The 27,045-nt window shown below is 39.1% G+C and overlaps 2 protein-coding genes across 3 annotated transcripts in view; both read right to left on the bottom strand.

The window, feature by feature from the left end:
• Positions 1–375: 375 nt before the first annotated feature.
• LOC132159417 (guanylyl cyclase-activating protein 1-like) overlaps positions 376–27,045 on the bottom strand; it is a 97,064-nt gene continuing 70,394 nt past the window's right edge. The window contains exon 5 of the mRNA XM_059568923.1: positions 376–737. Coding sequence (XP_059424906.1) covers positions 719–737 — 19 coding nt within the window. The 3' untranslated portion in view covers positions 376–718. The remainder of the gene's footprint in view (positions 738–27,045) is intronic.
• LOC132159414 (GTPase IMAP family member 5-like) lies at positions 9,104–13,144 on the bottom strand. Of its 2 annotated transcripts, none has more exons than XM_059568920.1 (3): positions 12,822–13,144; positions 12,630–12,671; positions 9,104–10,013 (listed from the first exon to the last, which is right to left on the bottom strand). In XM_059568920.1, exons 1-3 carry the CDS (start codon positions 12,829–12,831, stop codon positions 9,418–9,420), a joined length of 648 nt encoding a protein of 215 aa, XP_059424903.1. In that variant the 5' UTR covers positions 12,832–13,144; the 3' UTR covers positions 9,104–9,417. The 2 variants fall into 2 exon arrangements, with proteins under 2 accessions (XP_059424903.1, XP_059424904.1); XM_059568921.1 differs by having other exon boundaries at positions 12,630–12,668.

Genomic DNA, 27,045 nt, shown 5'->3' with positions numbered 1-27,045 from the left:
CAGAAGGTGGCGCTATAATGGAGAACAACAGGATACAAGTACACACTCACAGAACGATATCTTAGTACATTCTGACTCGTTTATAGTCTGTGGAGGAGCATTCAAGAAAATGTTTGCACATTATACTTGTACACAACAATGAATGACTTTAACTTGACACTTGAAGAAGCTGGGTAAAAATAAACATATCACTTCATTTTCTGTTCATCTATTAGATTGTACAAAATGACATTTCGAAACTCTATTAACAATTACTCACCCTCACATTGGTCCAAATTAACCCTTTAAAACTAGCGTTCATCTTTGAAACCAAACCTTAGATACTTTAATGAAACATGAGAGATTTGTGTCCATCCAAATAAATCCCCAAAAGAACACATTTCATGTTTTATTTTGAAATGGGGAAAGTGTAAAATTACATTAACGTAACAAATACTACAATACATCATATCTATAATAATAATACTGAGTCATATTCAGATGGAGTTCTTACAGGACATCACAGCGCTGAAGAAAAGTGTTTCACAGGTTTGGTTGAAACCCTAGGTTTTAATATCACAAATGAACCATAAGCATAAGTGCACTTGAACGAAGCGTCTGCTCTAGTCTCAGTTATTGTGAGGCTGCTGAAATGCAGATGAACTCTATTAACAGCGTGAAGGTTTAAAGTTTAAAGAGTTGAGAAGCTCCTCATCTTCCTCTGGTTTGGCACCTGATCTCAGGCTGAGCCCATGTCTGTGTAGATGTTACTGACGATATGAGTCAGATCCAGACTCAACATCACGAGTAAACACACACACACATTCATGTCATTTCTGTCACTGTGTTTATTTTATGGCATGGTCTGCTATCTGCTGGATTCTCAATCGAGTGGTCGATGCATGTATTAACTGATAGACAGACCTGGATCATCCAGACCACACGGCCATCCTCACTCGACTCGAGCCACTCCTTCTCAAACAGAGTCAGGGTACAAGTAATTCACGACCCTATTTAAACAAAAAAAAAATAAAAATAAAAATAGACCTAGACAGCTGTCTAGTTGTTGTTATACTATATATTACATTATATTTTATTTCAACCAGTATTAATCCGTATATTTTTACCTTACACATAATTTGACATGTATTATTTGAAAAACACAATACAATCTGTTTTTCCATAATAAATGTATTATTTCACATAGAAATAAATACTATATGATTGAATGTTTGGCAGTCTGATTGTTGTGGTCAGCACACAGCAATGAAAGGGTTACTTAGCATTCATTAACTATATTACTTAACATGAACAATATATTGCATTTATGAATCTTAGTTTATATTATGTTCAAAATTTACTTATATGTTATTAAATGAAATTGAAACTTGCATCTGTTAACATTAGTCAATAACATTAACTAACATGAACATTTTTATTTACTAACACTAATAGCAAAACTATGTCATTAATAACTCACCCTCATGTCGTTCCAAACCCGTGAGACCTCAGTTTATCTTCGGAACACAGTTTAAGATATTTTAGATTTAGTCTGAGAGCTCTCAGTCCCTCCATTGAAGCTGTGTGTATGGTCTACTGTCCATGTCCAGAAAGGTAAGAAAAACATCATCAAAGTAGTCCATGTGACATCAGAGGGTCAGTTAGAATATTTTGAAGCATCGAAAATACATTTTGGTCCAAAAATAGCAAATACTACGACTTTATTCAGCATTGTCTTCTCTTCCGTGTCTGTTGTTTGAGAGTTCAAAACAAAGCAGTTTGTGATATCCGGTTCACAAACGAATCATTCGATGTAACCGGATCTTTTTGAACCAGTTCACCAAATCGAACTGAATCATTTTAAATGGTTTGTGTCTCCAATACGCATTAATCCACAAATGACTTAAGCTGTTAACTTTTTTTAATGTGGCAGACACTTCCTTTAACCAATATCCCGGAGTAATTAATTTACTCAAACAGTACACTGACTGAACTGATGTGAAGAGAGAACTGAAGATGAACACCAAGCCGAGACAGATAATGAACAAAAGACTGACTCGTTCACGAACAAACTGTTAAAGTTTGATTAAAATGGAAGTTACAAAACACTTCTTATAACAAATTTCTTGCCATAAATATGTTGCCTCACCATGGCCAAACTGTTCAAGATATCAAAAATCCCTTCGCAATTTAGCATCCTCAATGTCTTGAGATCAAAAGTTTGGTGGCAATCAGAGGAAAACACTTGGACAAGTATAACAAATTCCAGAGCATGCATTTTTCACAAAACCTAGAATAGCTGACTTCCTGTTGGTTGGAGCTAATGACATAAAGTGCAAAAGTTGTTCAGCTTGATGAGTTCTATATATGTACCGAAGTTCATACAGGAACTTTCTAGTGACATCAGCATAATCTACACACCTACTAGTAACATCAGCATCATCTACACACCTGCTAGTAACATCAGCATCATCTACACACCTGCTAGTAACATCAGCATCATCTACACACCTGCTAGTAACATCAGCATCATCTACACACCTGCTAGCGACATCAGCATTATCTTCTCACCTGCTAACGACATTAGCATCATCTACACACCTGCTAGCGACATCAGCATCATCTACACACCTTCTAGTAACATCAGCATCATCTACACACCTGCTAGTAACATCAGCATCATCTACACACCTGCTAGTAACATCAGCATCATCTACACACCTGCTAGTAACATCAGCATCATCTACACACCTTCTAGTAACATCAGCATCATCTACACACCTTCTAGTGACATCAGCATCATCTACACACCTGCTAGCGACATCAGCATCATCTACACACCTTCTAGTAACATCAGCATCATCTACACACCTGCTAGTAACATCAGCATCATCTACACACCTGCTAGTAACATCAGCATCATCTACACACCTGCTAGTAACATCAGCATCATCTACACACCTGCTAGTAACATCAGCATCATCTACACACCTGCTAGTGACATCAGCATTATCTTCTCACCTGCTAACGACATCAGCATCATCTACACACCTTCTAGTAACATCAGCATCATCTACACACCTTCTAGTGACATCAGCATCATCTACACACCTGCTAGTGACATCATGCTCCTCCTCACCTGCTAGTGACATCAGCATCATCTACACACCTGCTAGTGACATCAGCATCATCTACACACCTGCTAGTGACATCATGCTCCTCCTCACCTGCTAGTGACATCAGCATCATCTACACACCTGCTAGCGACATCAGCATCATCTACACACCTTCTAGTAACATCAGCATCATCTAAACACCTTCTAGTGACATCAGCATCATCTACACACCTGCTAATAACATCAGCATCATCTACACACCTGCTAGCGACATCAGCATTATCTTCTCACCTGCTAACGACATCAGCATCATCTACACACCTTCTAGTAACATCAGCATCATCTAAACACCTTCTAGTGACATCAGCATCATCTACACACCTGCTAATAACATCATGCTCCTCCTCACCTTCTAGTAACATCAGCATCATCTACACACCTGCTAGTGACATCAGCATCATCTACACACCTGCTAGTGACATCATGCTCCTCCTCACCTGCTAGTGACATCAGCATCATCTACACACCTGCTAGTGACATCAGCATCATCTACACACCTGCTAGTGACATCATGCTCCTCCTCACCTGCTAGTGACATCAGCATCATCTACACACCTGCTAGTGACATCAGCATCATCTACACACCTGCTAGTGACATCAGCATCATCTACACACCTGCTAGTGACATCAGCATCATCTACACTTCAATCAGGACCACTTCCGTCAAGTATATTTATGACAATTATAATTGCATACAGTTAGTGTTGGCGGTATGGTTATGTTCTGGGCAACACTACACACGCCTGTCCATGCAGCCATGCTGGGACATAGCGGGGAGAGCAGCAAGACAAACCCCCCTGGGGTACAGAACAGAACCATTATAAGCATATATAATTACAATTCACAATTACAAAATAAACAAAATGTCAAAGAGACTGCTTCCAATGAAGAGACTGTAAAGAAAGAACAAGTTAGATCTGATTACAGGTTCAGTTGGAGGAGGGAGTTAATTGCAAGCAGCGATGGTTTATCAGCATCCCGGTTCGCTATGGCATCTTATCACAGACCCAATTTTCCTTCCAGTGAGGAGATCCATACCGGGGATTTTTCAGATCTGCTGCTTTTGCCGATACCCATGATCATTCCTACCTCACCAAACACGTCCATTGAGCACCATCAAGCGACATCGCGACAGCTGCTCTTCTTGCCAAGGCACACGTCGTGGGCAATAGACCATGCAAAGCCCCGAGCTCACCTCGTTTGACACCACAATCGTTCCACTCAAGACCGGGCTCTCCTCAAGCGCTGGATCGCAGCAGCAGCAGGCATTCAACCAGCCTGGGCCGCACCCCAGTTCTTACTGCAGCAAGCCTATTTCACTTCCCGTTTGAGGCTGCCACCTCCAGCAGCACAGACCGCACGTAGTAAATCAATAAATTTTCAGGTGAAGACACTAAATACAGGTTTCGCGGCAAGAAAGTAGTGCGGGAGCTGCGTGGAGTTCTGATCACATATGTATGCAGAAATTTCGGATCCGATTTGAGCCTCGGATGCGTTCAAATATTTGAAATTCTGCGACTAGACCGTATGCAAACGCCCGACCGGATGTGATGTATTCTAATCAAAACTATCGGTGCAAGGTCAGAATTACCAATATTTTGTTAACTTTAACATTATTCTTTAAACACTATTTCTGTAAAATGGTGGTTTATAATAATTATGTGAGAAATAATTATTAAACCATTATTTACGTTGATTAGCCCCATAAAACCTACTGTTTTTATTTTGGGGGTCATTTGATTTGTGACGATGCATTCATACATTAATTATATTCATTAAAATTATAAATTTTACTATGGTGAATATGCCAAGGTAACAGTTGCTGCACAACCAGTCTGAAAGTTCTGCGCGAATGCCGCTAGAGGGAGAAATGCGACAATTGTGTCCGAATGTCGTGTGCAGTGGAAAGGGGGCTTAAACTTTGTTAAATGAGGTTATGACGTAGTTCTGTCGAGTGACGATGCCATTTTTTACCACGAAGCCAAGGCATTTTTTCCAGAGTTGTCATTCACACTGAAATGTCCAAAGATATTACATTTGCCTTACCGTGCATGTTTAAACCTCACTGAGATTATGCAGACATAAGTTTCATGCAACTATTCTGGCAGGACCAATTTATTTAGGGACATATTTCACCATTTACTCGCATGATCACTTAGAATTTAAGTAATACACCACTACCCTCGTGTTTTGCCGCAGGACAGCAAGTGTGAGTCTGCTCCTGCAGGAGCCTTTTCTGTATCTCCTCACTGCCACAGCAGCGTCTGCTCCCACAGGAGCATATATATATAAAAAAAAATCCTTGAATGTGGACATCAAAAGTTGCCATTTTTCAGATTTTCATTATGTTAAGCCATTTTACTGAAATGAGCTGTTCAGTTTTCCCCAATAGGCGACGTGAATTCGAACAAGGGTTCATGATCAGCTTCGATGCCCCACATTCTCAGTTATGCACTAGCCCCAAAAAAAAAATCCTTTTTCATCATTTCATGGGTCGTGGTCCTCTTCTGGCAAAACTCGACATCACCTCTGCTTCAAAGTTATGCCTATTCATCCTAGGTGGTGGTGATAGTATTACGTACGGGAAAGTCGTGGCCTAATGGTTAGAGAGTCGGACTCCCAATCGAAAGGTTGTGAGTTCGAGTCCCGGGCTGGCAGGAATTGAGGTTGGGGGGAGTGCATGTACAGTTCTCTCTCCTCCTTCAATACCACGACTTAGGTGCCCTTGAGCAAGGCATCGAACCCCCAACTGCTCCCCGGGCGCCGCAGCATAAATGGCTGCCCACTGCTCCGGGTGTGTGCTCACAGTGTGTGTGTGTGTGTGTTCACTGCTCTGTGTGTGTGCACTTCGGATGGGTTAAATGCAGAGCACAAATTCTGAGTATGGGTCACCATACTTGGCTGAATGTCACTTCACTTCACACTTCACTATCGACGATAGTCAAGACAATATTAGGCTCATTAATGTATTTTACTATCATTATTAGGTGGCCTCCTATAATTCAGCTACCAAACTGCTCCGTTATTCCATTTCAGCACTGCATTTCATGCTTGCCCGTGCTCGCAAGGATGATTTGAGCCTGTAGGCGGTGAAGAAGTCTCAATCCACAAACAGACATACATCGTCTGCAAATACAAGGTATTTATTGCACTTTAACAGGTAATCTGATATGAGCCTCACTAACTGAGTTTAATGCCACAGTTACGATAGAATGCATCTCATTCTTGTTTCTGTGGCGGTGCGTTAGTCTCATCATGAGGCGCGTGGCCTGGAGTGCGTACAACCAATGCATCAGTTTCAACTAAACCAAATATATGAACTTACCTATTTTGAATACTTTATATTTAACGCGTTCGTTTACGTCCATATTAGGGTTAAATTGTTGGACTTTAAATGAAATCTACTATTGTTTTCACCGTTGACCGATTTGCAGAACATTTAGACAGATAACTTCCGTGCACAGATGCGGCAAATTTGTCACAGGACAAGCGAGATGACAGTAGTACCTAACTGACTTTTTCTTCTCCAATCCAACCATACTAGTCCATCTTCGAATAATATTCTTCTTCGAAGAAATTCTCAGACGCAATTCTCCCATGAACCTCTATTTTAGACGAGAAAAAAAAACTCCTTCACTGTCTGGCCAAATACTGGCCATTCAACTTTACCTTTCCGTCTTACGTTCGGGGAGGCTTTCCCCTTTGATGTCATGAGTATTTACCTCCCATCAGACGTAGGTGAGAGCCTCCCGTCTAGACAACATTACTTTTTCCTTTCTACGGTCGGTGAAGGCTTACCCATTCAATGCAGTGAGTATTGAGCTCCCATCGGATGTCGGCTAGAGTCTCCCGGCTAGACAACTTTTTTCATCGTTTGGTCAAAAAAGGCTTACCCATCCGATGCTGTCAGTATTGAGCTCCGATGGGATGCTGACGCAAGCCTCCTGGCCACACACCCTTACCTTTTCCTCCTACAGTCAGCGAGCCTTACCCTTTCGATGCCTTGAATATTGAGCTCCCATCGGACGCCGGCGAGAGCCTCTTGGCAACACAACTTTACCCTTTCCGTCTTGTGTCCGGAGAGGCTTACCCGTTCGATGCCTTGAGTATTGAGCTCCCATCGGACATCGGCGAGAGTCTCACGGCCACCTAACTTTTCCGCCAAACTCTGTCCAAATCTTTTCCCCCGTTGAGTATTGAGTATTGATGCCGTTGAGTATTGTGCTCATGTCAGATGTAGGCGAGAGTGCTCTCGGGTTGGGTTTTCTTTACTTGCTGCCCACAAACAGGTCTTATCCATCTGATGCCGTGAGTATTGATCTCCCGTCGGGGGGCGCAAGAGTCCTCTTTGTCGGCAGCGCAAGAGTCCTCTTTGTCGGCGGCCCAAAGCCTGTTTATCTGCTCAACTGAGAGGACCTACACGTCCGTCATCCTGAGTCTTGATCTCCAGTGGAAGGCTTCATGGGTCCTCTCTGTCAGATATCTGCCCTGGTTGCCCACTGATTAGCAGGGGCTCATCAGCCAGTAGGGTCCGTATGCCAACACCGTTATCTATTCCTGGTCGGGCTATCCAATCACATTGCTCCTCCTCTATTGGCTGGTAGGGCTCATCCCTTGCAGTGAGGTGCTCCGGTTGTGCAATGGGTCGGGCCCTCCCGACCAGGCACCCCAAATCACGAGTCCGATACAAGCAGCCAGCAGGGCCTATCTCTCCAAATATGTAAAGTTGCTCCCACTGAAGTACATAGGCTCTTCAGACCTGCCAACCAGCTGACTTTCTAAATATCAGCCCCCGGCAGATCTCAAAGCTATTGTGGGGGGGTCCTTAGTCTGGCGGCTGTCCTTTCCGCTATTGCTTTTTGGTGGGTACTCTAGGTTCGGACCATTCTCGAGCTCTGAGCCCTTCCCCGGACAGCACGCCAAATATGCATTATAATACTTAAGCTAATTATATGTAAGTGTGAACTTGTGAAATGTAGTTTCATAACAAGGTTCTGGAGGAGCACGTCAGATACTTAGCCTAATTAGCACAGGTGGAGCCACTTAAGATAATCAACCTTAGGGTATAAATACAGCTAACTTAGCCTAGCTGTGTCCATTGAAGGTTTATCAGCATCCCCCCTCCACCCCATCTCCTCCACTAGAGTTCATTCTACACTTTTATATATGGGGGGGGGGGGTACTCTAGGTTCGAGCCATTCCTGACCTCTGAGCCCTTCCCCAGACAGCACGCCAAATATGTATTATAATACTTCAGGTAATTATATGTAAGTGTGAACTGAATATACAGTTGGTATGGAATTTTTGTTTAAACTTTTTTTTTCTTCATTTTTAAAAAAAAATATTACGTTTACATGAAATGCTTATACAAAATAAATATGTGGTTAACTTTTAAAGTTATCTACATTTCTTGCTTTCATACATGGTCATATGAAAAATTTGCCGTACTTTAGTAGCAGATTTCTGCCATGTACTAGAAAACACATTTAAAATGACTATTTTAAACAAAAGCACTATATGAACATTTTTGAGTGACTTTATTACACTTAATATACAATCAGACATCCCAATTTCTGTTTTGGTAAATTCATTAAGTGTCATGTAATTTAGATGAAGGGAGCACTTTTTTATTTGGGTCCTGAAATACCCTGAACACTGCACAGAGGTTACGATGACTATTGCTACATAAAATAAAAATGGATTTCCCATCCTCGTTTTAATTTGTCTTACTAAATTATACAGTTACTGATGCTATGGACTGTGGGATAACTAACAGGCAACATTGGAAACCATTTAAACTAAATCCTGTATTGTATTGTATTGTATATGTATTTACCTCAAGCTGATGTGGTTCTTCACGCTTTCTTAACGACCTATAATATCTGGCCTTAATTACCACTTTCCCTGCAATAATATCTCTAAGTCTGAAGTGTCCAAACACACACACATAGTTAACAAGCTAGATTTTATTAAACCACTTTCAAAATAATCAATAATAGTAAATGAATTCGAAAATCAGTATCATGGCAACTGGCTCATTATACATAACTTTACCTTGATAATCAAATGTAAATTGTTCCAAAAATAATTTGTAGCCTTTGTCCAATTTGGATCTCTTCACATCTCCCTGAAAATCATCAAAAAAACTAACAGCATATGCAATTCTGAGTTTTGGCAGATAACTTAACGATTAGGAGAAAACAAGCTGTTCGCAATCCATTATTGTGATCGTAGCACTGGCACGAGCGGAAGTACCACTACCCTACTTCCAGTCTCGGTCGTCATCTTGTGAAATAGGCCTATTGTCACAAATGAGAAATTCTATACTTTCTTTCTTGAGTATCTCTTCTGTCCTTCTGAACATCTCATAGCGCCATCCTGTGCTTACTGTATTAAACTTCAGATGTCCTCCTCCACACTCCTTTATTATATCATGAATAGAGTTATTCCTAGAAGTGAATATTGATCTGTGTGGCACATCATCAGTAGTCAGCACTATAGTGTGTTTCATGGCCTGATAACTGAAGAGGTTCAGCACATATTCCACTCTGTGTCTGTCGTCCTCACTGAAGTTATTATACTGCAGAACGAGTACAAACACATGAGGTCCTGGAGCAGACAGAGACACACAGTCTCTCACTCCATCTATTATCTCTCCCTGTGGGTAATTTGGCTGGAGCAGGTGAGGATTGAAGACTGTGATCTTTCTCCCCTCCAGCTCTCCACTGATTCTGTCACTGGATTGCTGTGAATAATATGGAGCTTCGCTGTCAAACACTGCTCTTCCCAGTATAGTGTTTGCCACTCGTCTGTTTTCTAATCCATTCTTTCCTATCAGCACAATCCTCAGATCACTCACTGAAAAAGAGCACACACAAACAAAGTTCAATAAAAAACACATTGCGCAAGAATTTCATGTTAAATATTCTACAGAACAAACAGATTTAACACAAGCAAAATATCACGTAACCCTTTCCCAATATTTTGTCACTCTTAGAAAATCTTCTGCTGTTTTCTTGTGACACAAAACACAGAAACAGCTTCAACTGCAGTGTGCAGAGATCATGTTTTCTCTAGGCTACTGTATTAAGAGTACCGTATTGTGTCTGACATCACTGCTGTTACCTATGAGATCTCAGCTATTATGGACTGAATTAGTTTTATGGTAATTCTATCCCAGATAGCACAATTCCTACAGGCCCAGATCAGGCCCACACCTGGCACTTTCATCTGGACCATATACCGCATAGAATGATGGCACTGTGGCGGTCCGCTCCCGTTTACCAGATTTGGGCCACGAGCAAGCCAAAGCAAGGCCCAATGTCAGCCATGAATAAACCAAAGAAAGCAGAACTGGCCCAAATCAGAACCACATTGGTTTGAATTCTCGCCCAGATCCTAGACCTAGCTCCGGCCCACATACTGTACGGAATAATGCCATTTGGGTGGTCCATTCCTGTTTGCCAGATTTGGTACTTAAATAAGTGCCTCATGTAAGCAAACCAAATAAACCAAAACTGGCCCTAACGTGGGCCACAGTTGATTTCTATTCTAACCCTGGTCTTCCCCACATTCCTCATGTGGCCCATGTGGTGCATGGAATGGTGGCATTTTGGCAGTGGTCCACAAGCAGACCACTACACAGTGTCGTTTTAGCTAATAATAAACCAAATGATCCATAAATATACATTCTCTGGGTCACACTAAAGTGAGTTATGTGTCAACAATGTCACAGTTATGAATTTTTGTTTGCATTCCTTTTCTTCTGCCTTAGTTTATTTGAATGACCTAGTTAACCTGATTAGTTCATTCTGTTGACCTGTGTTCATTCTAGTCAGTCATTAGTCCCTCTCTTGCTTTGGTGCAAGTAGTTCCCGTTTCAGTTCAGTCCTTGCTGGTTATTAATGTTGCTTGAGTTAATGTTTTGTTTTGGATACATTGTTGAAATACCTGTTCTTCTGTGGATTACAAACAGTACTCAACACATTGTAAAGAGAAATTGTGTCCTACTTAGTGAAAACATCCCGATCCAAGTTTTGCACAAGGAACAATTTAAATGTCACAGATAAATATTTAAAGACACATTACAAGAGTTTAAAAACAGTTCTTCACAAGTTTGGACCTAAACGCTTCTCATTAAGACTCTGTCTACACAGTAAGTCTGTAAGTGTCACAAGCACACGATGAAAGTCATAAATCATAAATCTAAACAAAATGTAGCACAGCAACATTCAAAAACATGTAGACATAAAACCAGACAAACTTGAAGAGAACATGCAGGAACTTAAGTACTCAGACCAAACAAGGATAATTAACTAGGCACAGCTAAACAGAATAATACAATCAACACAACAAGGGAAACAAAGTCCAAATTAACAGAAAACATGACAGTAAAGTCCGAGACACACTGCATGATTTTACCAATTTTCACATTGAATTCATATCTCATCTTATTGGTTGGTCAGTAAATGTGGATCATATCAGCAAACACACTGTGCAATAATCATGCTGTATTAGCCCAATCTCATGGCAATTGGTACATATTTTACGAGGTCTCTAATTTGTACGAATTCGTACAACGACACTCGTACAAATTCATAACATTTTTGTCAAATCGTACGTATTTTATGAATTGCACAAGTCATATGAATTTGTACGAATGACCTACACCTAACTCCGCCCCCAAACCGACCCGACATTGGGGTTTAGACAAATCCTATAAAATCGTACGAGTGAGGTTGTACAAATTCGTACCAAACTAGCCACCTCGTAAAATACGTACAAATTGTTTGTGAGATTACATTAGCTGTATCACTGGCTATCTTTGATCACAAGACCATGACAATGGCTGTCTTTTGAACCTTTCTCAGTATACGACACAGAACCACTGATTAGGAGCCATGATCACAGAAATTACCACAATTGTTTCACAATGCCAATCTTTCATCTGTGACAGCCAAAAACCATGCAGTGTGTCTCAGGCTTAAGAGCTATCATTAAAGTGCACTTCTGTTTTAATGCTGCACAGTACACATGTAAAAAAAAATGATGATAATAGCTTCTCACACAATATAAGTGGGTCTTTATTCATGTAAAACATAGCTGATTTTATAATTTAGTAAAGTAATTATATCTCCTGCAAGGGAATCAATATATTTGGGTTTCTTTGGCATCAGACAGTGTTTTGTCTCTCACACACACAACGAGATATTAAATAAAGCACAAGTGACTTTCAATTTAACAGTTTTGGGAGTTATTTACATTCTCATTTTTATGTAACAATTAAACCTTAATATATTAGGACTATTTGTAATTTTCTTTTTGGTGTGAACTAATACTCGAAAATCGTGTAATGATAATACTTTACACGGACTTTTTTTAAGAGTTTAATTTAAAGTTTAGAATTTTAGAGATTCATCCATAATGTTTAATATAAAAGCAAACACATAAATGTTTGTGCTTTAATTAACTTACTGTCAGGACGATCAAATAATGGACTACATCTACCTGCTGCTATAGGGAGAAAAAACAACACACACACAGAGAGAGAGAACAGATTATTTAGCTATTATACATTATTTATAAAAACATGTGTTAGAACTAATTGAGTAAATAACAGTGTGTTAATGATAGATCGACGCTAATTTAATTGATGTTGAGTCTTACCTGTCGCCATTTTAACAATAACACCTTTAAATCTAAATCGAAAGAAAAACCCTGAAAGACTTGTCCTGTTCTCCTGAAGAGCTCGCGGGGAAATGAACTCACATTCATCACAAATTCACAGAGGAGCTGTGTGACGAGTCAGATTCTAGTTTCGGTTTCGATTCCCACCAACATGAAAATGTGACAAACAAGATGAAACGATCATTGAGCAGCATGCTGTTGCTTTCCTTCACGGTTTCGCCCCTCCTTTAAGGTCTAAACGTAACGTCTATGCTTTATTTTAAGAGTTATTAAAAGCTCTTTTAAACTGAGAAAGAGAAGCTTGGGCTTTAGACGCGCGCCTAAAGCGTCAAATAAACATTAAAATATGTCAGTTCGCCCGCTGCAGTCACGCCATCTGCGTTAGAGTAGCGCGGTCACGCTATCTGCGCTTCAAGTTCATTGCGCGTCTACTCGGCGGTGCGTGGTACATTAACGTGCGAGCGCTACAGTCTTCTTCTTTTAGTAAATCCTCCTTCGGTTGTTGTCGTATTATTCATATTCATAAGAATGACGGAATTCATTCACGTTTTAAGTGTTATAAGTGCATGTTATCATTCAATCTATACCTGCTATTGTATGGTGTATCCTGCTTATGTGGAGAGAATCTAACTTCTTCTTTAAAAAAATATTAAAAAGGATAAAACCAAACTGACATGTCATTGTTTCATTCTTTAATAATTGCATGCCATTTACATTTACATTTTACATTACATTTAATCATTTAGCAGACGCTTTTATCCAAAGCGACTTACAAATGAGAATAATAGAAGCAGTCAGGTCAACGAGAACAACAACAGTATACAAGTGCCATGACAAGCCTCAGTCTAGTACAGAACGCATAGCCAGGTTTTTTTTTTTTTAATAATAAATGAAGACAAGAAAAGGAAAAGTGCTAGTATTAGTTGGTTAAGTGCAGGAAAAAAGATGAGTCTTTAGCTGTTTCTTGAAAATGAGTAAAGACTCAGCTGTACGAATTGAGATTGGGAGGTCATTCCACCAGCTGGACACAGTCCAGGAAAAGGTCCTTGAGAGTGATTTTGAACTTCTTTGGGATGGTACCACATGGCGTCGATCACTTGCAGAGCGCAAACTTCTGGAGGGCACATAAGATTTAACCAATGAGTTTAGGTATGTTGGTGCCGTGCCAGTGGTCGTCTTGTAGGCAAGCATCAGTACCTTGAATTTGATGCGAGCGGCTACTGGTAGCCAGTGTAAACTGATGAGGAGAGGAGTAATGTGAGCTTTTTTTGTCTCATTGAAGACAACCCTCGCTGCTGCATGCCAAAATCAGGAACAAAAAAAAAATCATAAATCGCCAAATTATTAGAGAATGATACAGTAAAATGATACACAAATCACCACAGTGATACATGGGCAAATGTAGAACAAGAGTCTGGTGGAGTTTCCAGAAAACAATTTGATTTTAATTTTTTACTAATTTTCAAATATTACTGTATATTGTAAAACCTTGCAGTTTCCATGATTTTGGCATGCAATTATTAAATAATGATACAGTTAAATAAATGAGAATCAACACAGTGTTATGTATGGACATGTTCAACTAAAACAATCTATTTATTTTTATTTTTGTTCATTTTGTTCTTTATTTTTTCTTGCAATTATTAAACAATGAAACAGTTTGGTTTTGTCTGTTTTAATAGCCCCCCCCCCTCCACTTTATGTTGATTTTCTCCACATAAGCAGGATACACCATACATGTAGGCTACAATAGCAGGTATAGATTGAATGATAACATGCACTTATAAAACGTGAATGAATTCCGTCATTCTTAAAAAAAAAAAAAAAATCCATGGATCCAACTGATTTAGAATCATGTTAACTGTAAGTAGAAAGACAGTTGTGCAAAACACAATCCAAATTCTGCATTAATTCAGCAGCATTCCACATAAAAAGGAAAAAGTATACAGCTTTGAACCCAATACATAAATAAAAACACACAATTTTAGTAAAATAAATGGTGAAAAATTAAATAGAAGGCCGTGAATATGAATATGAATATGAATAAGAATATAAATTTGACAACCGAAGGAGGATTTCCTAAAGAAGAAGACGGTAGCGCCTTTAACGCTCGCACGTTAATGTACCACGCACCGCCGAGTAGACGCGCAATTAATTTGAAGCGCAGATAGCGTGACCTCAGTTTTGTTAAAGTTAACGAGGCGCAGTGACGGAAAGTTTGCTCAGAAACCTTTGTTGAAATATGAATCAGTATGAGCTGTAAAGGGACATACGTTCGGCTTACTAAGTTCTGTCGTGGCTGCACGAGTGTAATGCCTAAACAAACCTGCATGACCACAGCGAGGGGCGTCATGCACTCATTATTTTTGAGGGGGCACGAGTTGGGGGTAGGGTCGTCATGTGACATACAGCAGCCACAACAGAATATTGGCAAATTATTATTAACTATTATTATTATTATTATTATTCATTTTTATTGGAAACATTCCTAGACGCATGAACTACTTACATTTATTCATTTTATATCATGAAATAGCCTGTCTATATCATTTTATATCTATATCATGAAATATCTCGATTCACACCTTCATAGATTGTTAGATAATATGCGATGGTCAAATGGCAAATGGATAACACTCAAGCAACATGCAAACCTAACCGCCGGCGTTGAGAGCGTCAAAAATAGCTCTGGCCGCGCTGCTCACGACGCTGCAGAAAGATTCGTGAGCGATCTGACGCTCTGACGTAGATCGAATACTTATTTTGTATTTAAAGTATTTAAAGCGGCCGCAAAGCAAACAAGCTTGTTGATCTTGTGCAGACTAACCCCTATTATTTATTATATCATTAGATATTATTCTTATTTCATTATGCACATCAGCAACTCACCAGAAACATGAACAATCTCTGACTCAGACATTTTTATTTATTTAATTTAATGTCCCTGTACGCAAACAGGGACACATCATAGATGATTGGAAACCTGCCACAGCATCCTGTCCTCATTCTGCTTGGGAACTAATGTGGTCGGAGCTGCGTTCTCTGGAATCCTCTCAAGCGGTGGACTTCTACGTTCCGATTGGTTGCTGCTCAACCGCGTCATAGCTCATTACCATAAAGTCGCCCTGATTTCAGCTCTCCTCGATGCTTTCAATGGTCAGGTCGCGCCGCTGCTCGACGCCGGCTCACATTAAAAATGAATGACTTCCGATCACTTTGACGCTCTCGACGCTGGCGGTGTGAACACACAGTAAAGCGAAAGTAAAAACTGACGCAGCTTTCTGGATCTGACGCTGCATTAACGGCGCATATTCTCTCAGAGACTGCGAGAGACCAATCTACTTCATAATGGTAGTCTAAATGCACTCCCTTAATATTTATCTCATGGCCCGATCATAAGCTACCGGAAATAAGTAAATAAATAAATACAGAGAGAAGAAATGTATAGGCTTTCGTTTTTTATTTTATTTTATCCCAATGCATTAAAAATAATCGGAAAAAAGGTAAGTGCTTGAAATACAGCTTTTTAATTTATTATTGCAGTGTTAATCATTTTAATTATAGGACTTTAATTCATTGTTTAATTAACCTGCTTTGAAAGACATTTTCAATGAGAAGTAAGCTAGCCAAATCTTTATTATCTGTCAGTTCTGCGGTAATGCGTTATGTGATTATGGCGGGGCATCAACTGTAGCCTAATATTAATCTAATAATAAAACTTAATAATAATAATAATATGCCTAAGAGGGTAATAAGAAGAATGTAACAGGCCATATTTAAAAATGCTATGAGGGATTGGGGGTCGTGACGTCATTACTCGGCGTGGCCGCCGTGTTGATGGCCTCCTTTACTGCTACTCAAACTACAGCGCAGTGTTTAGACATACTCCCTCTCATCCCTCCCTCTCGTCTTAATTTGATTAATTCAAAATTTATTTCAACCATGGTTGATGTATTGTGGGGTGTAATAGCGCAACACATAATCGCCATGGGGAAAATAAAATGAGAATGGATTAACTTTCCACCGCTTTCCTGCTTGGAGGCGCGACCACGGAGACCATAACATCTGAATATTTACTTTATATAGCTTAAGTCAACATTGAACATATGGAAATTTCCCAGCTTACTTATCTAAAATAAGGGAAAATGTCAACATTCATCTTTCTGTTGCTATCCCTCTGCTGACAGCAAAAATTCGTAACGTTACAACAAAATGCTGCATTAACTAAGCGAGCATATGCTCGTATGGTCGCGGCTCGTATCATTTGCGATGAATTACGAGCCGAGCAGAGTGGCTTACGAGCACTTCCCGACCTCCCGATCATTTTTAAACATGTCTAAAAAGTTCGTGAGCTATCGGTTTGAATTCGTGACATGTGCGCGGTTGAACGAGCCGATTTGTTGATTTATCTGAAGTTGACCAATCACGAACTAGGAAAACCACAGAAGAAGAAACACGAACAGGGCAGCGCCACGGCGAATGTGGACTATTGACCAGGAGGATAAACTCACTGAAGTCTGACAGGAACAGCGAGCGCTGTATGATGTTTCTAGCAACGTGTACCAATGCCTTTTTAGTTCTCTCTCTCTCTCTCTCACACACACGCATATGTAGTTTACAGGGAATCTCCATAGAATTAACCGGTATTCTATACTGTATAGTATTTTTTTTAAGCCATTTGGTTTACGAGGGCACAGGAATTGTCCTCACAAACCATGTTTACATTGTAATACCTATTTCAGATATTTATAAACCATATACAAGAACACACACACACACACACACAGGGTGACCAAACGTCCCGGTTTCCAATTGCTGAAAATAACCTGTACGTGTAGGAAACAGTCACGGCTCGTATCAATATTTTATATGCAGTTATGAGAGAGGGAGAGCAGTTATATTAGGCGCGTTCCACTTTAAGCAGCGCTGCACAGAATGATCACCTGTATGACATCGAAGTACCGCGAGAGCGATTCGAATACATTGTGCTCTCTTAGCGCTCTCGCGGTACTTTAATGTAATACAGTGATCCTTCTGTGCAGCGGAGCTTCAAGCGAAAGCGTCTATCAACTTCGTGCGATTGCTTCTGGAATTCGCGGGTTGTAAAATCGTGTCGTATATCATCTCGTCCGTACGATTTTCAGATAAACTCACTCGTGCCGTGTGCGTGGAAATACGATCTTCCGACCATCCGAATTCGCACCGTGTACGCCCGCCTTAAGTCCAGTGAAACCCAGCGTCTTCAGGAACACTGTCAAACTGGATTTCTAGACAGCACTAGAACAGTTTGTATGTTTCTGCTACTGTCTGTTTCTGAATGTGTCCCATCGTCAGTGTAAAGTCCTTTGCATATTTTTCTTTATGGACGTGAGATGATGAATAAAGCATTGTTTATAATAGAGTTTTGAAAGATGTCTTTATAAAAAGAATCAATTTAATTATATGCAGTGTTTTAAAGTTTGACTCAGTTTGAAAGTTTTATGCAAAGAAATATATCAAAATGCATAATACATTTGAATAAATAAAATAATAAATATATGATATATATTAATACATTCATAATTTCAAAACAATCTCATTTTAAATCTCAAAATAAAAATCTATTTTTAATCTGTGTTTATAAACCTCTAAAATATATTTAAATTGTATTATTAGAATTTTATAATATTTAATATTAACTTATTTTAATTATTTAATATTATAGTCATTTATATTGTAGTAATATCATATTCATTTATATGTAATAATATAAAAATAAATAAAAATAAAACATAAAGCTATTCAATATTATTTATATATATTTTTTTATTATAAGTTTATTTTTTACATTTGTAAATAAAATATTTCTGAGAACAACAATAAACTGATTTAATTTGAACTGTGTACTTTTAGAGCTGCTTTACAGCAGAATCCAATGCATTACTGAATCATTCTCCAGTTTATCTGTTTATTTTTATGTATATATCATTTTTATTCAATTTCTATTTAATGTTTTAGTTATTGTTAAACTTTATCATTTAAAGTGTGAATGAATAAATGAATTAATCTATCAATTAATTACTGACAATACCTACATAACTTGAAATGAAATTTTAATAACTTTTTAATAATCAATTATTTTTATGAATTTATTATTTTTATTGTTTACTGAGAATAAATCTAAACAAAATAAGGATGATGACATTAAAGAATAAAGTGATAGCGAGCTCACACTAAACTGAAGGCAGTAACTATGTTCATGAAAAAGATTTATATTTTGCAACTCTTTATTATTTGTTTGTAAAGTTTCTTTTTTCTCGCAAATTCTTAATTTTCTTTTTCTTTCTTTTCTTTTTTTTTGTTTGCAAAAAGCAAATGTTTTGCTGAATACTTTCATTTTCTTTTGCAAATTTATTAGGTTGACTCTGAATAGTCGAAGATTCAATGATTCCTTTGATAGGAGCCTGATTCGATACCAATCTCACAGTTGAATATTTGCAGGTGTTAATGTCTAATTTCACATAGAACTAATGGTCTTCTCCCAATAAGTTAATATACAGCATATTAAATTAATGTTGTAAATAAGAATCTGAAAGTCTTTTACGCATCAAATAAATATTTTAACTGTGTTAATCAATCCAACCATTCCTATAGATCTAAGATAAATTTCACTTTCCATAATCTGTGAAGACTGGTGATAAAGGAGTTATTGAAAAAAGTTATTTTTGTTTTATTCACCTAAAAAAAAGTGTTTTCCTGTCACTTCCTATAACCCAGATTGCACATCTGATGCAAGGATGGGCAGATGGAGTATTCTCGATGTCTTACTCTTTCGAATACTTTCCTGGACCTTGACCCTGTTATTTACTTGGCAGTCTATGGGACAGTCTCAGGCCTCCTGGTATTTATCCAAAATATCTTAAATTGTGTTGTGAAGACGAACGGAGCTTTTACAGGTTTGGAACGACATGACATAATTAATGACACAATTTTCATTTTGGGGTGGAGTAACCCTTTAATGCTATGCTGTATAAATAATGAAGCGTATTCAATATGAGATAAATGATGAGTTAAATCCCATTGATTAAAAACTGGTTCTTCATTCTACTGGTCATCTTCAGCATGTATTGCTCGAAACAAAAATGCAGAACATTAATAACTACTGTCATATACTGTACGTAACTTTATATTGAGAATGCTAATGTAAAAAGGTTGTGAATTCTTAGGGTTTCACTGACATTTAATCTTAGCTATCTTTTAATCAAAACATAAAAATGTTATTTACCCCGTTTGTATTTGTGAGGCGTCCGTTACACATTTTATCTGTGCGTTAATGTCAGTAATTTTGACTGTTGAATGTCAGACTTGACTCTTGGTAATGTATTTTGCCTCGCCCCCAAAACTTATGATTAGACTATCAGCCGAATATTGTCACGATACGAAAAATCAGATTCGACCATGAAAAACCTTAGTCGGGGACACCCCTAAAAATACATGTGGCACTGAATTGACTCACTACTAAAACACACTGCTGCACGGGGTTCTGAGGTCTGTGTAACAAAACACGCTCAATGAATGACCCTATCCAAATATAGTTTTCTTGCTTCTTCTTTATGTTTCTTCTTCACCTTCTCTTTTTGTTCTTCATATTTCTGTTTCATTTCATCACACTCTCTTTCTTCTCTGTCTATTCTTTCTCTCTCCTCTCTTTCTCTTCTCTTGATCTCCTTCTCTTGCTCTTGTTTTAGATCTTCTATCATTTTCTCCCATCTCTTTCTCTTCTCCACTCTTCTCTCTTCATACTCTCGTTTCCTTCTCCTCCACTCCTCTCTTCTCTCTCGTTCCAGCAGCTCATAATGTCTCTCCATTTCATTTATCTTTTCTTCATAATCTTTCTTGTTTTTTTCTCTTTCCCTCTTCAGTTTTTATCTCTCCTCCTCTATCACCTGTTCTTCTTCTACTCTCTCTCTTTCATATTTCTTTCTCTTGTTTTCCAGTTCTTCTTGTTTTTCTCTCAGTTGTTCCTCAAGTTTCTCTTTTCTCTTTCTATCCTCTTCCTCTCGTTCTCTCATCTGTCGTTTAATTTCTTCTTGAGCCTCTTTGTCATTTTCAGCCTCTTTTATTTTTCTCTTCCATTCTTCTCTCTCTTTCTCTTCTTGTTCTGTCCTCATTTTTTCCTCTAAATCTCTCTTTTTTATTTCCTCTTCCTGTTTTTTTCTTAACTCTGTCATGATGTGTTCGTGCTCATTTCTCCTCTTTTCTTGCTCTTGTTTATATTCCTCCTCTCTCTTTCTATCTTCTATTTCTCTTTCTTTTAGCTCTTCTTCATACTGTATTCTCTGATCTTCAATCTCTTTCTTCATCTCCTCTATTCTCAGAAGATATTCATCTCTTTGTTGTTTCTCTTCTTCTGATCGTTTCTGATCCTCCGTCTCTTGTTTCTTCTGATCTGATTTTTCTTTCTCCTCAAACTCTCTCCTGAGTCTTTCTTCTATGTCTCTGAACTTGTTCTTCAATCTCTCTCGTTCCTCATCTCCCCTTTGTTTCTTCTTCTCCGGTGTCTTTCTCATGTTTTTGTGTTCCCTGTCATATTTGGCTTTTAATTCTTCAAATTGAACCTGATTTTTTCTTTCATTCTCTTCTATTATTTCCAGACTCTGTTCAATGGAGATCGCTGCCTCCTCAAACATCTCATTAGTGAAGTATTGGCCTTGATTCATTTCTTCTATCATATTTAACAGATGAGTAACTTGAGTCTGATCTTGTGTTTCTGTGTTGTTAAAAGCCAGGAATCTGTTTCCACAATCACTGATCAATTTCTTGAGTTCATCACAACTCTCTACATATTGCTGTATTGTTTGTCCTCTCAGATCATCTCCTCGAGTTAAGAGAACAATGCAGAAATCTGCTGCTTTTGAGCCAAAGACCATCTTTATCATGTGTAAAATGTCTTTATCCTCTGGAGTGATTTTTCCCACACTCAGCACAATGATAAATGCATGTGGTCCAGGTGCTGACAGTGAAACACAATTCATTATTTCTTCCTGCACATATTCTTTTGTCAGTGTCGTGTTGAAGAGTCCTGGAGTATCAATAACAGATACTGACTGACCATCAACTTCAACAACTCCCTTCTGACAAACAGTGGTCACCAAACGTGAACTGGCTTCACTGTGAAACTCATCGTTTCTGAGGATAGTGTTTCCTGTTGCAGACTTTCCACTTCCTGTCCACCCAAACAGCAAGATTCTCAAACATCCTGCATCTGATGATGAATCTTCATAATCTAAAAACGCCAATAACAGAGTTTACAGATTAACAACAATTGATCAAATTTGACCCTGTGCAACAAATGTTCAACTCAAATCTGAAATGCAAACTATTTGCAAAAGTCCACCTCAGTGAAACTGTATATATTGTTACTGCTAAATAAAATGTCAACCATAACAGATTTTTTTAATTTGTGTATACCACGTAATAGTAATAGATACCACGAAATTGCAATACTGTAGATACCACGAAATTGCATGATGTTGACCTGCGAATGCAGATACAATAGCTGGATTGTGTTTACATTACACTGAGATCTGATCACAATGCATCCTCGACTACTTCTGGACCAGGACACGCTGATCAGATAACATTCCGATCAGAGAAGACGAAGACGAATGAACAGATCACGAGGAAAGGATTCAGTTTCTGCAGTTTGTGATATCCGGTTCACGACCAAATCATTCGATGTAACCGGTTCTTCTTGAACCAGTTCACCAAATCGAACTGAATCATTTGAAACTGTTTGCGTCTCTAATAAGCATTAATCCACTAATGACTTAAGCTGTTAACTTTTTTAATGTGGCTGACACTCCCTCTGAGTTCAAACAAACCAATATCCCGGAGTAATTCATTTACTCAAACAGTACACTGACTGAACTGCTGTGAAGAGAGAACTGAAGATGAACACCGAGCCGAGCCAGATAATGAACAAAAGACTGACTCGTTCACGAGTCAAGAATCGTTTCTGTCGGAGTCGTCCGATTCGAGAACCGATGAGCTGATGATACTGCCTATTTGTGATTCAGCGTGAAGCAGACCGACACACAGAGCATCTGAACTGAACTGATTCTTTTGGTGATTGATTCTGAACTGATTCTGTGCTAATGTTATAAGCGCGGGTAAATCGAAGGCTTGAATCAAGGGCAATCATCGCCAATGACGCCATTACAGAACCGGTAAACCGTTTTCTTCAATCGGTTTATTGAATCGAACTGTCCGAAAGAACTACTGGTGATCCAAAAACCGATGCAACCGGTTCTTCACTCGTGAATGAGTCAGTCTATTGTTCGTTATCTGGCTCGGCTCGGTGTTCATCTTCAGTTCTCTCTTCACAGCAGTTCAGTCAGTGTACTGTTTGAGTAAATGAATTACTCCGGGATATTGGTTTGTTTGAACTCAGAGCGAGTGTCAGCCACATTAAAAAAGTTAACAGCTTAAGTCATTTGTGGATTAATGCGTTTTGGAGAAGCGAACCGGTTTAAACGATTCAGTTCGATTTGGTGAACTGGTTCAAAAAGATCCGGTTACATCCAATGATTCGTTCGTGGACCGGATATCACAAACTGCTTTGTTTTGAACTCTCTCTCACAACAGACATGGAAGAGAAGACAATGCTGAATAAAGTTGTAGTTTTTGCTATTTTTGAACCAAAATATATTTATATTTTAACTGACCCTCTGATGTCACATGGACTACTTTGATAATGTTTTCTTACCTTTCTGGACATGGACAGTATACCGTACACACAGCTTCAATGGAGGGACTGAGAGCTCTCGGACTAAATCTAAAATATCCTAAACTGTGTTCAGAAGATAAACGGAGGTCTCACTGGTTTGGAGCAACATGAGGGTGAGTTATTAATGACATAATTTAGATTTTTGGGTGAACCAACCCTTTAAGCTTTTCAGGTATTGGCAACATACTTGTTAGGTCATCTGGCTATGGCTTATGTGGGGTTTAGGTAACATTCTTGTTTCATTCATTGGGTAAGGGCTACATGCTTGTTACTTAAGGCTTTGAGATTTTCACTGTCTTTTTGTGTTGGGGTATGGCATATGGTTTTGTTTTGGGGGTAATTGCTGCTCTCTAGGCTGCATGGATGTGCAGGGAATTCTTGCTCAGAACAGAACTGTACTGTTAATCCAAACTGTAGGCTTGTTGTCAGTTATCTTTGACGATAGCAGTCCTGACCGAAATCATATATGATTGGTAAACAAATGAAAAGGTTAGAAATTTGACATTTGAACTTTAATTATGTGGCTTATTACAAACAGCAGCCACTCAGTGAAAAAGAAGCTTTCTTAAGAGTTTATCTTAAATGTGTTACTTGATTAAACTTTACAAGTTTTTCGTGTCTTTATGCAAGATGATAAGTTACAGAAAGCTGACAGATGCAGCATTTAAATAAATAAACATCAAGAATTAGTCCAACAACAACAAAAAAAATGTTAGAAATATTAAAAAATTCCTTTCAGTTATTATTTAATCAAGAATTTTACACATTTTACATTTTTTGTCTAAAGACAACGTGACTATAGAAGGACAAAACAATAGTTAATGATCATATTCTTAGAAGTATTATCCTGAGAAGGACTGTAACACACCTCTCCCATCATTTGCTGTTTTTGTGTCCTTTCTTTCTGTCTCATCTCCTCTGACTGAAGCTCCAGATCTGCTCAGATCTTCATCCACTTGTGTTCCACCCTTACCTTCATTAATGAAACTGATTTCTCCATATTTATCCAGAGAAGTAATATTGGCAGATAAATCTAGATATTTGTGACGGATAAAATGCATTTAAAAAATTAAATGGAGATTGGATGGATTTCTTCTTGACAAAAAGACCAACCTTATCTCTGTATTCCAAAGTGTATGAACACTTTGGAATACATAACAATAACAATTTCATTTTGGATAGTGCACTTTAATGCCTATATATATAAAAAATGGGGAGCGGGTAACAGTTAAGGGTTCAAATAAACATAAATAATTAGTCCTACAAAAAACTTGCAGAAATATTTTAAAATTCCTTTCAATTATTATTTAATCAAGAGCTTTAAAGCAACTTTGTAATCATAGGTGTAAAAAAAACACCTCTGCACCATAATAGTATCTGGGTTTCCATCCAAAGTTATAAATTTAACTTAAACGCAAAATTGGAATATCGCACAAAACATTTGCGAACAAGCACCGTTTCCATCCAGGGGGATGGAAGTCAAAGAGGGCAAAATCATCACTTCCTGATAAAAAATGGCACTATACATCACTAAGAAAAGTAGGAGAAGCTACTGAATATAATAATATTCTTATATAATGAATTACTTGCACCTCAGAGCAGGCAGACGAAAAACCAATGAATGCGGTCATTGCTTTTGAAGGTAGATTCTGCTGTTTAGGAACATAGTCGTTTAACAGTTCTGGGAGGCAATTATACAGAGATACTTTGATGACAGACTTTGCTTGTGTATTTCCCGAATAACCATATAACAACATTTCAGATGCTGTGGAACAAGGTCTGTCTGCTGGTTAGTCAGGATTTACTCCACCATTGTGCCAGTACCGAAACACTCAACTGCCTCCGTAACGACTTCCGTCCTGTTGCACTCACCCCCATCATTGCCAAGTGCTTTGAGAAACTGGCTGCCTCCCACTTAAAATCTTGTCTCCCTGCTACACTAGACCCGTTCCAATTTGCCTATCGCCACAATAGGTCAACAGAAGACGCCATCTCAACGGCACTTCACTCTGCCCTCAACCACCTGTACAGTAAAAACACACATGTGAGAATGCTGTTCATAGATTTCAGTTCTGCATTTAATACGGTAATCCCCTCCAAACTGATCTCCAAGCTCAGTCAGCTTGGAATAACCACATCTCATCTGCATCTGGAATCACAATTTTTTTTTAAAGTTAGATAACCTCTCATCCTCCATCATCACCCTGAACACCGGCGTGCTACAGGGCTGCATACTGAGCCCTCTCCTGTACTCCCTCTTCACCCATGACTGCGTTCCTGTTTATGGCTCCAACACCATAATCAAATTTGCAGATGACACCACGGTGGTAGGTCTGATCAAGGATGATGAGTCAGCCTACAGGGATGAGGTGCAGCACCTGGCTGTGTGGTATGCCACCAACAATCTAGAACTAAACATCAAGAAGACAAAGGAGATCATTGTGGGCTTCAGGCGGACTAGGAGTCATGCACACACACCCATCCACATCAACGGAGTTGTAGTGGACCTCACCTGGTCCCATAACACCTCCACCCTGGTCAAAATGGCACAGCAGCACCTTTACTTCTTTCAGAGCCCTAAGAAAGTTCACCTGAATCTGAGGATCCTTGTGGAATTCTACCGCTGTACCATTGAGAGTATACTCACAAACTGCATCTCAGTATGGTACAGCAATTGCTCCGCATCTGACCGCAAAGCACTCCAGCGGGTGGTGAAAACTGCTCAACTGATCACAGGCACCCAGTTAACTTCCATTGAGAACATTTATCATAAGCGCTGTGTGGGCAGGGCAAGAAACATCATCAAGGATGCCTCTCACCCTAACTATGGACTCTTCACCCTTCCATCATTTACCTTCCATCCGGCAGGAGTTACAGGAGCCTACGTTCTCGTACTAGTAGGCTCAGGGAGAGCTTCCTCCCCGAGGCTGTGACACTTCCGAACTCCACAACACCAATCTAACCTGCACTTTCTCTCTTACTGCACTGGTCACAGTACTTTACACACATGCATTTGCACTTCCCATTGCAGTGGGAAGTCGTGGCCTAATGGTTAGAGAATCGGACTCCCAATCGAAAGGTTGTGAGTTCGAGTCCCGGGCCGGCAGGAATTGTGGGTGGGGGGAGTGCATGTACAGTTCTCTCTCCACCTTCAATAACATGACTTAGGTGCCCTTGAGCAAGGCATCGAACCCCCAACTGCTCCCCGGGCGCCGCAGCATAAATGGCTGCCCACTGCTCCGGGTGTGTGCTCACAGTGTGTGTGTGTGTTCACTGCTCTGTGTGCACTTTGGATGGGTTAAACGCAGAGCACAAATTCTGAGTATGGGTCACCATACTTGGCTGAATGTCACTTCACTTTCACACATATTTTGCACAGACTGCACACTGTTCTAGCTAATACACTGTAAACTGTCTAAAGTTGTCACTGTACAA

Source organism: Carassius carassius, chromosome 16 (genome assembly GCF_963082965.1).
Source record: "Carassius carassius chromosome 16, fCarCar2.1, whole genome shotgun sequence".
In the NCBI taxonomy this organism is placed as follows: domain Eukaryota; kingdom Metazoa; phylum Chordata; class Actinopteri; order Cypriniformes; family Cyprinidae; genus Carassius; species Carassius carassius.
The sequence above is the reverse complement of the archived record's forward strand: the minus strand, read 5'-3'. Positions and strand labels throughout refer to the sequence as shown.

What these genes read in the sequence shown, in the direction of transcription:
- LOC132159414 (XM_059568920.1), bottom strand. An exon ending in ATTATTTGATCGTCCTGACA is followed by an intron (nt 10,014 to 12,629) that starts GTAAGTTAATTA and finishes GCTCTTTTTCAG; the next exon opens with TGAGTGATCTGAGGATTGTG.